Below are 16,996 nucleotides of genomic sequence, written 5' to 3'. Positions count from 1 at the left end.
CCTTTTTTGTGTATTTTATGTATTTTTTTAGTATCGCCTGTTATTTAGCATTATTACTGTTTTTATTTTATCAGGATATACCGCTTAGTTTAAAAGTTATTACGTTGTCTTTATAATAAGTAATTGGAAGAAAAAAAAATCTATAATTTTTTTTTTTAAATCTCAAACAAATTTTGACCTATTTTTTGTCGATAAAAATAGGTCTAGTTTCATCTATTTTCATATGTACACTTTAACATGACTCACACTGTATTTTCGGACCTCCAATGATAGGAATTGAAAAGTTATGTAAGAAAATGCGCACCCGTTTAATTGTCTTTGAATAGAAATACAAGTATTTATTTACTTCTTTTGTTTTATTGAATCAAATCTAATGTTAGCGACACGAGACACGAGAGATGCAAATGATGAAAGATATTTAAGAATTGATTGATCCCGGGTCGTAGTACCTACCTACCAGAAAGACAACAAATGTTTACTTTGATAAATGGATTTAGTTTCAACGGGACACAATTTCAACGAGACACATTTTCAATCAGACACATTCCCACGTGGACACAGTTGCAAACTGACACAATACAGTCAGTCGAACCCAATAAATACCCATGGGTTAGTCCCAACGGCCCCGGTGGATCTGCCCCGTCAACGGGGTGGATGGGAAAAAGTGTTTCAACGTCCCCGGTAGTCATAGTCTTAGCGTTCAACGGGGTGGTTGGAACACATCAAGTGTCAACCACCCCGGTATATCGTTTAACGGGGCGGATGGATCAAATCAAGTTTCAACCACCCCGGTATTTCACTAATCGTGGCGGATGACACAGATCTAAAAGGTTCCACCTCGGTATTGCATACCGAAAATAAAACCTGTTAATAAAATAAAAAATAATAATATGTAAATAACAATCAGTTTTATTTAACAGTCATTGTTTAAAAAATCTTCAGCATAAAAAAGTAAGTTTAATTGTCACAAAATATTATGGTCATAAACTTAAAGATTACTTTTAGAATCACAGATGCGCAATTGCATTAATCAGTCAATATTAATAACACTCTAATAGTCTAATGTGATAAAAAGTAACTCTAAAACTCCTCACTAACAAATAGTAACAAGGAAAACTAAAATTGTTACAAAATACAGTGTGAGTCACGTTAAAGTGTACATATGAAAATAGATAAAACTAGACCTATTTTTATCGACAAAAAAGAGGTCAAAAAAATTTTGAGAAATTTTGTTTGGATTCTTATAGAATTTTTTTTCTTCCAATTACTTATTGTAAAGAAAACGTAATAACTTTTAAACTAAGCGGTATATCCTGATAAAATAAAAACAGTAATAATGCTAAATAACAGGCGATACTAAAAAAATACTTCAAATACACAAAAAAGGCCAACAAATAATAAAAAATGTCACTTTTTGAAAAAAATCTGCTTTTAAATTCGTGTTTTTTTTTTGTTATTTGATAAATTTCTCCAAAAAATGCCTCTATAACCGGTGGCTTTTATTACTTTGTATTATTCTCTATCGTATTACCTTTGTAAAACCAAAAATCGCATGTCTATATCCCTATCACAACATTTGCAACCCGTTTTTTTTACAGACTACCTACTATTAAAAAAATGATTTTGAGGCAAATGAGGCTTGACAAAATCAAATTTTTAACGGTTGGTGGTACATAGCTGCCCAGAGCCCTGACGATGGAAAAAGCAAGCTTTTCCGCAAATGCTCAGTCAGTGGTTACGAGACGAGTTTATTCCAATCTGGTGCGTATTTGGAGAGAGACACCGGACTACTAATATGCTTGAGGCATGGCATGGCACAAAAAGCTTAATAAAACAATAAAAAAAAGCAACCGAATATCATAGAGTTGTTAAACACACTGCTCAGCGACGCCTCCTATTATGAAGTGATTTCAAAACAAGTAGAAAATCTGTCAGCATCTCAACAGTGTAAACGTTTACAGGAGTCTTATTATTAATTTCGCATCTGTGATTCTAAAANCACGTTAGATTCCTGAAAACCCACTTCTGAAATTCCTGAAAATTACAGGTTAGGTTCCTGGGACCATTCTGAAAATGGGTTAGGTTCTGAAAAGAACCTAACCCGAGCGCGAGCGCGTGCGCAGCACGCGCGAGCGTTCACGAAAAATATGGCTCTGTTTATACTGCAGCACAGGCACCCCCCTGCCCCCGCCCCCCCGCCCCCCCTCCCTCACGCTGCTGCGCGCATTTATTAATTTAGCGCGATTATTAATATTATATTTTGTTGTTGGAAATAGTTTCCTACGAGTAATTTGATATTTGATTGATAATTTATTTACAAGTAAATTCTCCATTCTATACTCAACTTTAGGGAAAGTATTGGTTAAATAAAACACACAGGCATTTGAATAAGTGTATAATACCGGTAGTAGCCTGACCGACTCTCTCTATCTTCACACATGACATACTTAACACTGTTATATGGCTAAAATACTTGACTATAAGTTTTAAATTTAACTTAAAAAGTGAATTAAATTATGAATAAAATAACATTTAGTACAGAGTACTCGTAGTTAGTAAACAGAAAGTAAACTAGTCAGTATAAGGCACCGTACTACCGGTACACACTACGCCAGAGGTCGCAAGGCGCACAGCACAAGACGTATGCTTCAGTACATGGACTAGCAAAAATCTTTCAAGTTACTATCAATGACATGTTACTATGTATATTTATAGTAGTTCATACAATTTGCCGCTACCGTTAATTCCCGTAAGTAAACAAAATGATGAAAATAGCAATACTTCCAATTCAGTTACCTTTCCATAATGTTGTAATATTCATAAATCTAGGTTTTCACGAACCAAAAGTTTTTAGTCTAGTCCATGTACTCGTATTTTATAATTAAATTATATACGTTTTAATTTTATCGAACACTATGCCCATAGGTTTTTATTTACCTAATAATCATAATTTGCCTTTAGAGTTCGTCGGTAATGGATGAACATTAGTTTTTCAACTAGAGCACAGTGTTCGCAATTAATCTTTAATTATTTAGCTTCAACGCCAATATAGGAATAGATTTAAGGCTCGAATAAAATCGAAAGAGTTTAAACTCTAATAATAAAGAGGAAAATAGATTTAGGTCAACAAGGAGTAGAAGGAAATCTCTTAGTTTCAACTAGGTAAACCTTAAAGTACATAGTATTGCCACGAGTGATCCACGAAGTTACAGGCAAAAGAGTAATTTATTAATACTAGGAGAAGGTTGTCATTTAAATGCACAGTAATTAGACCGTCTCTCATTATTCTGAAAATAATTAATCATGTAATGCTTAAAATATTGTTCGTGTACTAAGCTGCAACTGGCTTTGTACTTTATTTTGCTGTTTCAAAATCTAACAGAATTAGGACATTTACTATGCATTTGAATGGCAACTCGCTTATATTAAATATCAATAAGTAATGGTCGTTTTAAAGCTAAAGACGTGCTTATTTAAATAGACTAGCCGAGTTAGCAAGTACATAATTGCAATTAGTTTATTATGATAGTTAAGTAGTCGTTTACGTTAAGTGATCGTTAAACGCGAAATTCCAAACCAAATAGGTTCGCGCGGCTGTCAGGAATAATTTGAATTCGAGTGAAGAGCTGGTTGCTTCAAAATCCTTTTATGGGACATCATTTCGCATTCATTTCGACATAGGTATCGTTTTAGACCTTTTTTATAGCACCATACGTGTACTCGTTAACTGTTTATTGTAGCGAATATACAAAGATATTTTGAAGTCACTCGTACATTGGCTTGCAAGTTAACAAATATTTATGTCGAGTTTAATAAAATGCGAAAATACATCTCGGTGCTGATATTTTTAAAGTGATTTTAAAATTGGCCACAAGTTGATTACAGCTACAATTTGAACTATCCATTAGGTACTTAATGTTACTGGAAACAGGAAATTTGTAAATACGAATTAGGCAGTAATTAACTCTAAAGCCAAAATATCAAAGCTAGTTATTGAAACTTACGAATTTAAATTACTTTCCCTCATTTTAACATAAAAAGTAAACAGTAGAATCACTACTGCTCCTAGAGTGCCAATTCTCATTTTTCTCATATACCATTCTTGGGAAAAATTAGTATTGTAGTTATAACAATATTACCTGCAATATATTTTTTTAGTATGTTTAAGGATTTAATTAAGGCTTACGATGTGAATATTTTGAAAAAAATAAATATTTCTACAATAAAATGAAGGTAAGTCCCTTCTTTAACGCATCAAAATAAGATTTATTGTTGGAAATCTTAAATATTTTATAATTTCCTAAGAATAATTAATTACGTAGTAATAATACTGATGGACAGCCATGATGGTCCATTTCACTCAATTGATTTATCAAGTGATTTTTAAAGTTAACGTTAAGAATAGTTTATTTCAAAGATAATTGGCAAATCACTCATAAGATACTACTTTTTTAATGCAGAACATGGCAGGCATTTAACCGCAATCTCGCCTGAGATATTTTAATTAATTAATGAAAATACATAGCCCTGCACTGAGCTAAATATTTATTACATAATTACAACTTATAATAATTGCCACCGTGTGTTGTTTGCCGTTCCGTTTTTCATACAGAATAATAATAAATTAAACATACATTTTTAAATTCATACGTAATATGAATAAACTATGGTATTAAAAACTAATTTAATTATAAATAAATTAAATAAGCTTTTATAATTATTAAAAACATTATTATAAGCGTCGACAATGCAGACGATAGGAAGATTATTATCAAGTACTCATCACATTCTTAATTAGTAATTACTTATATAATTAGGTAGTTTTTAGAATTATTTTAATTTTAATACTATTATCATAGTATGTCAAGACCCCAAAGAACTGAGTCTAAAGATTATATTGACAATTTTAAAGTTAAATTGAAATAAATAAGTAATACTGTAACTTCTTGTTCGTTTTTTAGGGTTCCGTAGTCCTGACAAGGAACCCTTATAGTTTCGTCATGTCTGTCTGTCCGTCTGTTCGTCCGAGGTTTTTTTAGGCACGATTTTTTAAACGAGAAACGTAGGTACCCATGAGTATTCTTTATGTCTTAAATATTGTGAATTTATTAATTTAATGTAAGTAGGTAGTTGGAATTCTGATATTGACCACAAACTATATTGTAGTAGGTATTCAAGTATTTTATTCATTTTATGAAATCTTAAGGATTTGCTTAACTAACGTTAAATAATTTGTTTTGTTATTTATTCGATTTGGGCTGATTTTGTTAGTCTCAAGACTATTCCTCCATCTGCAGAATAGAAATGGAATACTTAGTTATAACTACCCGCGTATTTATACTTCAAAACTTGTAATTTATTAGACGCAGTAGCCGAAAATCTTCTGATTAAGGTGAGTATAGACTAGAGTATTTCTTTGTAATGTGACGTTCTTACGAATCGTAACAATACCTGTATTGTTACGATTCGTAAGAACGTCACGTAAATCAAACGTCGCGGTCGTACATTTTACCTGTAAAATGTACGACCGCGACGTTTGATTTGTGAAAGGGTGAATACTAGAACATTTTCATAGAGCGGCTCGTTGTTCTGTTATAAGTAAATGCTCTAGTGTATACTCATATTACTCATCCTAAGAACAACACTTTCTTTACATCCGCCACCAAGTTTCAGCCTTTTCCTTAACAATAAGAGACAAGATGTATTTGTATACACGAGTTTTACATCAAAATATCGAGTTAAAGATCTTATAAGAATTTCGAAGTTCATAATAAAGTTTGTTTTACCAGGGATTGTCACAGTGAAGATCACACAAGCACAGTGCGTGGGCGAGATTGATCCTTATCGAGTTGAGAATAGAGCTCGTTTTCGTTCACCGCAGCGTGGGCTGCTGTGGTGAGGACGAGCGGCGCCCGCGCCGTTTTGCTTTGCGCGCTTCTTCAGAAACCTGAAAAACGCATATTAGAAGAGAATTAGTAAGAGTTCATAAATAAATGACCAAAAGAATGCTACTAGAAATTGTCATCGACGAAACTACTATTTCGTATTTTAGCAATTTACAAAACGGGGGAGAATTTGACGTAACAAAAAATGGCTGTGACATACGGACGGACAGACGGACAGTCAGACATGACGAATCTATAAGGGTTCCGTTTTTTGCCATTTGGCTACAGAACCCTAAAAATACCCTCTCGTGCCGCTCCCATACCTCAGGCACTGCCTGAGTTAAACGCTATAACTTTATTATGTTAAATACATAAATCATTTTTTTAGACTAAAGTTTTAACTACCTTAGTCACCAAAAAAATATTTTTGCCTTGACGCGCGTACCTCACTACATATAAAACAGACAGGATGTTTTCATACTTTTATGCTTCTTTAGCGTCATTTTGGAAATTGGAAAAACATTCATCAGAATCCACACGAGAATTCCTCAAATTCAAATTCAAATATTTATTTGCACAATTTTGGGTAAACATAGTGGTCTTAAAACTAGCATAAGTAGAGCGCCATTTGCTGTATAATTAGTCAGCGTACAAATATTTAAATAATTTTGACAAGAATAAATTACAAATATTACCTACTAGCTTTCCGCCCGCGGCTTCGCCCGCGTGGAATTTTGTCTGTCACAGAAAAACTTTATCGCGCGCGTCCCTGTTTTAAGAACCGGGATAAAAACTATCCTATGTTCTTTCCCGGGACTCAAACTATCTCTATGCCAAATTTCATCAAAATCGGTTGCGAGATTCAAGCGGGAAAGCGTAACAGACAGACAGACAGACAGACAGACAGACAGACAGACAGACAGACAGACAGACAGACAGACAGACAGACGGACAGACAGACAGAGTTACTTTCGCATTTATAATATTAGTTGGGATTGGGATAGTTGGGATTGGGATGGGATGTCATTTACTACATCTTTGGGAAACAAAGTCAGTTTCATTTATATTATCGACTTACCGGCAAGCTGGCCCGGGCGGGCACCGGCGGCGGCTGCGACGCGCGCCGCCCCCCCGCGCTGCCTGCACCCCCGCCCGCGCCCGCCGCGTGCGTGAGCGCGGCCGTCACCGTGACCGCGCGACCGCTGACCGGCGCAAGCTGCGGGCTGCTCACTGGCGCTGCCATCGCTAGGGGTAACATAAGATAAAACTTCATAGAACAGTTCTCAAGTAAAAGTGTACTAAAGCATCAAACATTTCCGCCAATAGCATATTGATGTGGCAAAAAAAGGATGAAGAAAGCTATGTGGTAGTGTGTAGGTTTTTTTTATGCATAACAAGGCAGATATTTAACCACAATCGCACCTGATGTTAAGTGGGACCTGATGTTAAAAGCACTAGTTTCATCATTATCATAAAATTTTGCTATTGCTAGTCCTCTAATGGACATAGGTGTCAAAAGCCTTAAGTGAATGCCACAAAGCACGATCTAGTTACTCATTTTATTCATCCAACCAGTCTTAGCTATCTTCTTGAAGTTAATAGTCTTTCGAACAATAGCGTACCTTTAGTAGGACTGCTGGTTCAAAAATTCTGTGATACATATTTTTTCATCAAAATCACGTCCACTGCTGTACAAAGGCCTCCCCCAAGGAACTCCACAACTATTGGTCATGCACTACCAGGTGCGACTTTCACCAGAACATCGGTTCATGAAAATCAATCCAAAGTTTATAATTGATGACGAGTTTACGACAACTTGTTCCACCACTTACCCATAGCTGCAGCAGGAGCGGCGTGCGGACTGGTCACAGACGGAGTCCTAGAGTGTCCCGCCTGAGCGGGCGGGGGGAAGGGGGTCCCGGGGGGAAGGCAGGGGCTGAGGGGCGCGGGGGCGGGGTGCGGCGAGGGGGGGCCGGGGGGCGCGGCGGGGGGCGAGTCGTTGTCCGCCGCCGTGGAGCAAGAAGCGCGCGCCGAGTCGGACCTGTATTTTTAATAGTGTAAGTATAAACTCAGTAAAACTCATTTATTTCTGTAAGTAGGCTTTAAAAAAGCACTTTTACACGTCCCAGTATTAACCCTACCACTGCTTCAGGACAATAAATGGGCCAGTATACATGTACTGTTGCGTTGGTGTACCTTTCTAAACAAATAAATGAATATAAACAATGTCATCATCATCATTTCAGCCATAGGACGTCCACTGCTGAACATAGGCCTCCCGCAATGATTTCCATATTGATCGGTTGGTGGTGGCCTGCTTCCAGTTACCTTTATGAGGTCGTCGGTGGACGTCCTCCACTCCAGAAGCTTGCTGTCCCATCGGCCTTCAGTTCTGCGTACTATGCGCTCTACTCATTGCCATTTTTTACTTCAGCTTGCTAATTGGGAACGCGGGTTCGGTCCCCACCGCGTTCGACTATTGTGGTGAGCCCACTCATGACACAAGCATATTTAACTTAGAACGAGGGGCTAACGGGGCTTTTTGTTGCACAAATTACTATCCTTTAAAAAAAGTTCCAGATGGACTGCGGACTGTAACCGCAGACGACACTGCGGCTTGAGGCTGCGCTGCGGTTGACCGCAGTGAAAAAGAAAAGTCAAAGAAACCGTGGTGGCCTGCAGTCCATCTTAAACTTTTCGTGATGGACGTTTGTCGTGCGTTTGCAGGACGGCACATGGTGTACTACAACCAACTGCGTCGGAATAAAATTGTCAATTACGTGTGTGGTCTTGCTAACGCACGAGAAACATCGGACCCGAAACGTCTAAATTGAAAGCGCCTAAAGCCTGGTCCGTGAGCACGTAGAATTTTGTCCAAGCCCCAAGCTACCCAACCTTATTGCTCGCGCGTAATTATGTTGCTGTCGCGCTCGCACACTCACTGCGGGCGCCCGTCGCACAGTGGCGACAGCAATATAATGAGGGCTATCGCCGCTGACGCCGGCAGAACACTTCTCTCATACATTACGAAGCTTTGCAACCTCCTCCTTTCAGGTAAGGTAGTAGATAATTTCTCCCCTTTTCTTTACGGTGCAAGGCTCTGTGCCTTCCGCAAGAAAGATGGTGGTATCCGCCCCATCGCCATAGGATCCACCTTTCGCCGTCTTGCAGCGAAACTTGCTTGTAGGGATATCTTCTGCCCCCTGAAAGAGCTTTTCCAACCAACTCAAGTTGGTTTTGGGAGCAAAGGAGGTTGCGAAGCCGCCGTTCATGCTACTAGGAACTTTTTGGCCAGCACTGATTGCGAAATTCTCTTGAAAGTAGACGTGAAGAATGCTTTCAACTCGCTGGACAGATCCGCCTTGCTGAACGAGGTTCGTTTCCACATTCCTCAGATTTATCCTTTCGTTTACCAGTGTTACAACTCCCCATCTAAATTACTTTATACCGATCATTGTATTGAGTCAGCCGTTGGTGTTCAGCAAGGCGATCCTTTAGGTCCAGCACTTTTTAGTTTAGGTATCCACCCAATCATCTCCAATCTAAATTCGAAATTAAATGTTTGGTATCTTGACGACGGTACCCTAGGAGGCAAAGCAGATTCTGTTTATAATGATCTTGTTAGGATAATGACCAACTTTAAAAAGATTGGACTAGACCTTAACCTTTCCAAATGCGAAATTTTTATTAACAATAATATTCCTTCAAATATTCGACAAAACATTTTGGATAAATTCAACTGTCTGGCCCCCAACATCAAAATTCTAAATTCTGACTCACTTTGCCTTCTTGGTGCTCCTCTTCTCGATGACAGCATTAAACCTTGTTTGGACAAAAAAATTAACCATTTTTCAAATATGGCGTCCAGGCTGGAACATCTAAATTCTCATATTGCTTTCACTATTTTGAAATATTGCCTATTTGTCCCTAAATTTACATATACTCTCCGTGCAAGTCCAGTTTGGAAAAAAAACAACTATTTGGATGTGATAGATTCGACCCTTAGATCTTCCCTTGAAAAAATTCTAAATTTGCAACTCAATGATAATTCCTGGCTACAAGCCACACTCCCTATTCGGCTCGGTGGTATCGGCATACGCAAAATTTCTAGTGTTGCTTTACCCGCCTTTCTTTCCTCCGCTTACAGTACTCTTCCCCTCGTCAAAAAAATTTTTTTTAACAGCACATTTTTAGATGAAATTAGTGAGGCGGAAGAATCTTGGAAAAGTCTCTGTCCTAGTGAGGACGTCCCAAAGGAACGTCATCATCAAAAACTCTGGGACGCTCCACTAGCGAAAGAGACTTTTAACCACCTTGTTCAAAATTCTATCAGTGATACTAACAAAGCTAGGCTCTTAGCGGTTTCTTGTAGGGAATCCGGTCACTGGCTAAATGCACTTCCCTCCAAAAATCTCGGAACATTTTTTGACAACGAGTCTTTCCGGGTGTGTGTGGGCTTACGCCTCGGTGCACCAATCTGTGTACCCCACACGTGTCCCTGTGGCAAAGAGGTGGACCAATTCGGTCACCACGGTCTATGTTGCCAGCAAAGTGCTGGTCGTCTCGCCCGACACGCTGCTCTCAACGACGCCATCAGGAGAGCCCTTGCCAGCATCAACGTTCCTTCCACGTTAGAACCACGTGGATTGGTCCGTGATGATGGCAAGAGACCTGATGGTCTCACTCTGGTTCCCTGGGAACGGGGACGGGCTTTAGTTTGGGACGCTACATGTGTCGATACTTTAGCCCCTTCCCACCTCAGGGAATCAGTTGCTAAAGCTGGGGCTGCAGCAGAGTCGGCTGAGTTAGCCAAACGGCGCAAATATGAGTCACTTTCTAATGACTACATATTTGCGCCTTTTGGTGTCGAGACCTTCGGACCTTGGGGACCGAATGCTAAATTACTGTTTCGGACCATTTCCCCTAAATTAATTAAAATTTCGGAAAACCTAAATGCTGGCTCTTTCCTTGCACAAAGGCTTAGTATTGCCATTCAGCGAGGAAATGCAGCCAGCATTCTCGCCTCTTTGCCTCACGGACACACTTTTATTTTTGAGTAATATAAGTTTATATTTTTATTTTGTTTAGAGTTAAGTTAGCCTTAGTTTTAAAAAAAAAATCTGTTTATTGTAAATAAAGATTAATAAATATTTCTCTAAAAAAAAAAAATTAGTAAATAATTTTATACTTAACAGTTGGCATCCCTGGCGAATGACAGGACCTTACTCTATGGCGCCATCTTGATGAGTGCAAATGCGATAGTCCTCCTACCACTTTAGCGCTCACCAGTTGGTGCCACTGTCTTCGCTACTAGCAAGTGACAGGACCTTACTCTACAGTGGCGCTAACTGGTGAGCGCTAAAGCGATAGCCCTCATTACGCGCGAGCGATAAGGACGGGTAGCTTGGGGTCATTGGACAAATTTCTACGTGCTTACAGACCAGACTACGAGTATAGTGTTCTGACCTGTGCCGGGGCGGCGCGCGCGCGGGTCACAGCACGGTGTCGAGCGCGTCGAAGGAGTGCAGCAGCGCCGGGTCGCGCGCGCACCAGCGCGCCAGCTCGTCCATCGTCACCACGCCGTCCGCGTTCGTGTCCATCAGCTGCAACATGAGAACGTGACAGTGAGAGTGGGAGTGAGAGTGAGGTAGTGAAGGTGAGAGAGAGTGAGAGAGAGTGAGAGTGAGAATGAGAGTGAGGGTGAGAGAGAGAGAGTGTGTGAAAGTGAGAGCGAGAGAGAGAGCGAGAGAGTGAGAGTGAGAGAGTAAGAGAGTGACAGTGAGGGTGAGAGAGTGAGAGTAAGGGTGAGAGATTCAGTGTGAGTCGATTAAAATAAGATAAAAAGTTTGTAAAAGTTGTATAATCATTAAATGAGAGTGAGAGAGAGGTAATGAGAGTGAGAGTGAGAGTGAGAGTGACAGTGACAGAGACAATGACTGTTAGAGTGACAGTGACAGTGACAGTGTTGGTGACAGTGACAGCGACAGCGACAGTGACAGCGACAGTGATAATAATGACAGTAAGAGTAACAGTGAGTGAGTGACAGTAACATTAACAGTGACAGTGATAGTGACAGTGATAGTGACAGTGACAGTGACAGTGACACTGACAGTGACAGTGACAGTGACAGTGACAGTGACAGTGACAGTGACAGTGACAGTGACAGTGACAGTGACAGTGACAGTGACAGTGACAGTGACAGTGACAGTGACAGTGACAGTGACAGTGACAGTGAAAATGAACCGTCACCGTACATGGAAGATCCTGTCCACATGGTCCTTAGCCGCGTGCGCGTACACGGGCGGCCTGGCGGCGCGGCCCAATAACTCGTAGACGGCGGTCACGACTGCTAACATCTCAGTGAGTGAATGAGTGAGAGTGAGGGTGAAAGAGTGAAAGTGAGAAAGAATGAGTGAGAGTGAGATATTGAAAGAGAGTGAAATATTGAGTGAGAGAATGAGAGTGAGAGTGAGAGAGAGATATTGAATGAGAGTGAGAGAATAAGAGAGTGACAGTGACAGCGACAGCGACCGCGACAGTGACAGTGACAGTGACAGTGACAGCGACAGTGACAGTGATAGTGACAGTAACAGTGTCCGTGACAGAGTAGACGGTAACGGTGACAGTGACGGTGAGTGGCAGTGACAGTGACGGTGACAGTGACAGCTACAGTGACAGTAACAGTGTCCGTGACAGAGTAGACGGTAACGGTGACAGTGACGGTGAGTGGCAGTGACAGTGACGGTGACAGTGACAGCTACAGTGACAGTGACAGTGAGTGTGACAGTGACAGTAACAGTGACAGTGACAGCGACAGTGACAGCGACAGCGACAGCGACAGCGACAGCGACAGCGACAGCGACAGCGACCGCGACAGCGACAGCGACAGTGACAGTGACAGTGACAGTGACAGTGACAGTGACAGCGACAGCGACAGTGACAGCGACAGCGACAGCGACAGCGACAGCGACAGCGACAGCGACAGCGACAGCGACAGCGACAGCGACAGCGACAGCGACAGCGACAGCGACAGCGACAGCGACAGCGACAGCGACAGCGACAGCGACAGCGACAGCGACAGCGACAGCGACAGCGACAGCGACAGCGACAGCGACAGCGACAGCGACAGCGACAGCGACAGCGACAGCGACAGCGACAGCGACAGCGACAGCGACAGCGACAGCGACAGCGACAGCGACAGCGACAGCGACAGCGACAGCGACAGCGACAGCGACAGCGACAGCGACAGCGACAGCGACAGCGACAGCGACAGCGACAGCGACAGCGACAGCGACAGCGACAGCGACAGCGACAGCGACAGCGACAGCGACAGCGACAGCGACAGCGACAGCGACAGCGACAGCGACAGCGACAGCGACAGCGACAGCGACAGCGACAGCGACAGCGACAGCGACAGCGACAGCGACAGCGACAGCGACAGCGACAGCGACAGCGACAGCGACAGCGACAGCGACAGCGACAGCGACAGCGACAGCGACAGCGACAGCGACAGCGACAGCGACAGCGACAGCGACAGCGACAGCGACAGCGACAGCGACAGCGACAGCGACAGCGACAGCGACAGCGACAGCGACAGCGACAGCGACAGCGACAGCGACAGCGACAGCGACAGCGACAGCGACAGCGACAGCGACAGCGACAGCGACAGCGACAGCGACAGCGACAGCGACAGCGACAGCGACAGTGTTTGTGACAGTGACAGTGACAGCGACAGCGACAACGATAGTGACAGTGACATTAACAGTGACAGTGACAGTGAAAATGAACCGTCATCGTACAATAAATCCATGGATAGTCCAAAAAAAATCGTACATGGAAGATTCTGTCGACGTGGTCCTTAGCCGCGTGCGCGTGCACGGGCGGCCTGGCGGCGCGGCCCAGCAGCTCGTAGACGGCGGTCACGACTGCCAACATCTCGGCCCTAGAGATGCGCCCGTCGCCGTCCACGTCGTACAGCGCGAACACCCACGCCAGCTTCTCCTGGGTGGAGCCGCGCGCGACCCGGGACAGGATCTCGAGGAACTCCTGGAATGCGAGATGTGCCATGTTGGGGGACCGTATGAATGAGACACGGGTTGTAGTTAGTCTCTGATATTAATCTGTTTATTAATGTGAACTGCGCGACTATTTATACGATATAGATCAAAGGTAAATGACGTCACAGCATCAGCACTATACGTGATAAATGTGCTGACACTGTGAACGTGATCAAGATAAGATATGAAGAGATTTAGTATTGTGCATACCGGCACACGAGACATAATGGCAATTAAAAAATTACGTTAATGCAAGGGAGCTTCAGGAACGTCTCGAATAATATTATGTGCTAAAGTTAGGATGATAGCACGAAGAACTCTCCCAGGCATAAAGACAAGATAAGATAAGATAAGATAAGATAAGATAAGATAAGATAAGATAAGATAAGATAAGATAAGATAAGATAAGATAAGATAAGATAAGATAAGATAAGATAAGATAAGATAAGATAAGATAAGATAAGATAAGATAAGATAAGATAAGATAAGATAAGATAAGATAAGATAAGATAAGATAAGATAAGATAAGATAAGATAAGATAAGATAAGATAAGATAAGATAAGATAAGATAAGATAAGATAAGATAAGATAAGATAAGATAAGATAAGATAAGATAAGATAAGATAAGATAAGATAAGATAAGATAAGATAAGATAAGATAAGATAAGATAAGATAAGATAAGATAAGATAAGATAAGATAAGATAAGATAAGATAAGATAAGATAAGATAAGATAAGATAAGATAAGATAAGATAAGATAAGATAAGATAAGATAAGATAAGATACAAGATTATTATTAGTTAAAAAGAATCCCCGTTTATTCAAAGTATTCGCGAAGACGCGCCCCACCAATTTTTGGTCGAGGGAAGCGCGGAGTGCGGGGAGTTTGATCCGAGCAATCCGAGCGTCATTATTGTAGTGTGCGTGTGCACTCATGGATAATTAGCGTGTACTATCGGTACACTCAAATATTAGCGGAAGAATGGCGGGGCGCATCTTCGTGGATGGCACGATGTAAACTTACGTCAACAAAACATAACAACCCAAAATAAATAAACAGAGTCACTTTCACATAATGTAGTAGATAAATAGGTGTGCAAACTAATATGAATCAGAAATTCACAAATGCAAGGCAATAAACCAGCATTCCTTGCTTAATGTAAGCAATAACGAATGTTGTGGAGCTCACTCTTGCCTCCGACATGGCTTATTGTTTTCGCTTCCGGTGTCTGGGCTGTTTTGACTGGAGGCCAAGACACTGCCCCAAATACATACGAATTGCAGTAAGTAATACAAAGGTTTTGAGAATGCCAATACTGAAAGAAATACAATTTATTAACAATCCTTTATTTATACCTTGTCAGAGATTAGACAGTGCCAAAAGCGTATCGGGGCACTTGTGCGAAAGCACTAGCGCGAAAACATTTGCGCGAAAAGCCATGAGCGCGAAAGACACTAGTGCGAAAGATATGAACGCGAAAGACACTAGCGCGAAAGATATGAACGCGAAAGACACTAGCGCGAAAGATATGAACGCGAAACACACTAGCGCGAAAGATATGAACGCGAAAGACACTAGCGCGAAAGATATGAACGCGAAAGACTAGCGCAAAAGACATTAGCGTGAAAATAGTTTTCGCATTATTATTCGCAAAAATTTGTGTCTTTCTGTTTGTCTTTCATCATAACTCCTGAATGACTGACACGATTCGATTTTCTTTTCTCGCTTGTATTAGCTCGCACTGTTTTAATAGTAGATATTTGTGTATTGTATAAAAAAATTACTACATGTTACATGAAAAAGCCACGAGGACCTAAAATACTTGCATATTTTAGATGACAGAAATGAGCTAAAAACGTTCAGCTTTTATAGGCGAACGAATGTCTTGTACTCATTTGCTCTTGCTCTATAAATAATTATTAAGTATGTATGAAAGTACCTACATAGGTAATAAGTAAAACGTTGCTTGCTAAGTGTTCCTGTTTCTTTATTTTCAAAGGGAAAAGATAATTTAGGGTTCGCATACATTTGGAAAATATTTAACCCTCTTCGACCCGGATCACTCACTGTCGCCCCCGCCTGTCACGATCGGCTAAGAAACCACAAAACTTAAGGGATCAACTTGAGATTTGGTTTACAAACGTTAGTTTGGTGACCCAGAAATAATACATTAATATGTATAGAACAAATCGTAATTTACGAGTAGAAGGAACTTAGCAGACTGGCACAGACGTCGAAAATATAAACAATGTTATAGTCGATTTGTTAAATATGCCGAAGGTTAACTGACATAGAAATAAACTTCTTTACTCAAAAATTAAAAGTTAACGGTGGTTTCCACATAAGAAACGTAGGTGTAATCTATCTATCTATATAAATAAAAATGAATTGATGTTCGTTAGTCTGAATAAAACTCGAGAACGGCTGGGCCGATTGAGCTGATTTTGGTTTTAAAATGTTTGTCGTAGTCCAGGGTAGGTCTAAACGGTGAGCAAACACGCGAGCGATATTGTTTTTCTGTTTCAGACAAAATTCCACGCGGGCGAAGCCGCGGGTGGTAAGCTAGTTGATTAATATATGTATAATACGTAGATAAGTAATTACTACACTCTGCTCAATTATACAGGGTGTCCCGTAATGTAACGTCAAGCCGGAACTGGGTGTTGAGGCAAGTTATGCTGGTTATCAGAAAAATATAAAAAAAATCTATATGGCATTTTGTCAAAATAATAGGCATTTAAAAAAAATCCAAAAATTCTACTCCCGGTGACGGTCTTTTTACTCGTGTTGCCACAAATCTTCACTTTTTCCAAATTTTTTTTTATTATGTAACCCTGAATAATGCTTCTCTAAATTGTTATCAAAATTACAAAACCAGCTGCTCCAACTTGGATGAAAAAAATACATTACTCCCAAAAAAAATATCAAAATAAAAATTTTGCCTAGATTAAACTGACTGTACTGAAAAAAAATTGTACTACGCGAGTGTGGCAAGTGACGTCATAATTTGGCGCATTTAGTGAGGATTCCAAAATGGTATAACACTTTGTA

The 16,996-nt window shown here is 40.8% G+C and overlaps 2 protein-coding genes across 2 annotated transcripts; both read right to left on the bottom strand.

The window, feature by feature from the left end:
- Positions 1 to 5,872: 5,872 nt before the first annotated feature.
- LOC114356453 (actin cytoskeleton-regulatory complex protein PAN1-like) lies at positions 5,873 to 9,733 on the bottom strand. Its single transcript, XM_028309638.1, has 4 exons — positions 9,666 to 9,733; positions 7,718 to 7,926; positions 6,964 to 7,130; positions 5,873 to 5,947 (listed from the first exon to the last, which is right to left on the bottom strand). Exons 1-4 carry the CDS (start codon positions 9,731 to 9,733, stop codon positions 5,873 to 5,875), a joined length of 519 nt encoding a protein of 172 aa, XP_028165439.1.
- LOC114356451 (neuronal calcium sensor 1) lies at positions 7,875 to 13,952 on the bottom strand. The gene is made up of 3 exons (XM_028309637.1): positions 13,719 to 13,952; positions 11,352 to 11,488; positions 7,875 to 7,926 (listed from the first exon to the last, which is right to left on the bottom strand). The coding sequence occupies exons 1-2, from the start codon at positions 13,950 to 13,952 to the stop codon at positions 11,378 to 11,380; spliced, it is 345 nt and encodes a 114-aa protein (XP_028165438.1). The 3' UTR covers positions 7,875 to 7,926; positions 11,352 to 11,377.
- Positions 13,953 to 16,996: the final 3,044 nt, after the last annotated feature.

Source organism: Ostrinia furnacalis, unplaced genomic scaffold, assembly GCF_004193835.3.
Source record: "Ostrinia furnacalis isolate ACB-3 unplaced genomic scaffold, ASM419383v2 OfSCF2808, whole genome shotgun sequence".
Lineage (NCBI taxonomy): Eukaryota > Metazoa > Arthropoda > Insecta > Lepidoptera > Crambidae > Ostrinia > Ostrinia furnacalis.
This window is presented reverse-complemented; position numbering and strand designations above follow the sequence as displayed.

What these genes read in the sequence shown, in the direction of transcription:
- LOC114356453 (XM_028309638.1), bottom strand. Translation starts at nt 9,733, where the DNA reads ATGGTTAATTTTTTTGTCCAAACAAGGTTTAATGCTGTCATCGAGAAG. An exon ending in CGCTCCTGCTGCAGCTATGG is followed by an intron (nt 7,131 to 7,717) that starts GTAAGTGGTGGA and finishes TGTTACCCCTAG; the next exon opens with CGATGGCAGCGCCAGTGAGC. An exon ending in CCGCCCGGGCCAGCTTGCCG is followed by an intron (nt 5,948 to 6,963) that starts GTAAGTCGATAA and finishes TGCGTTTTTCAG; the next exon opens with GTTTCTGAAGAAGCGCGCAA.
- LOC114356451 (XM_028309637.1), bottom strand. Translation starts at nt 13,952, where the DNA reads ATGGCACATCTCGCATTCCAGGAGTTCCTCGAGATCCTGTCCCGGGTC. An exon ending in ACGTCGACAGAATCTTCCAT is followed by an intron (nt 11,489 to 13,718) that starts GTACGATTTTTT and finishes CTCATGTTGCAG; the next exon opens with CTGATGGACACGAACGCGGA.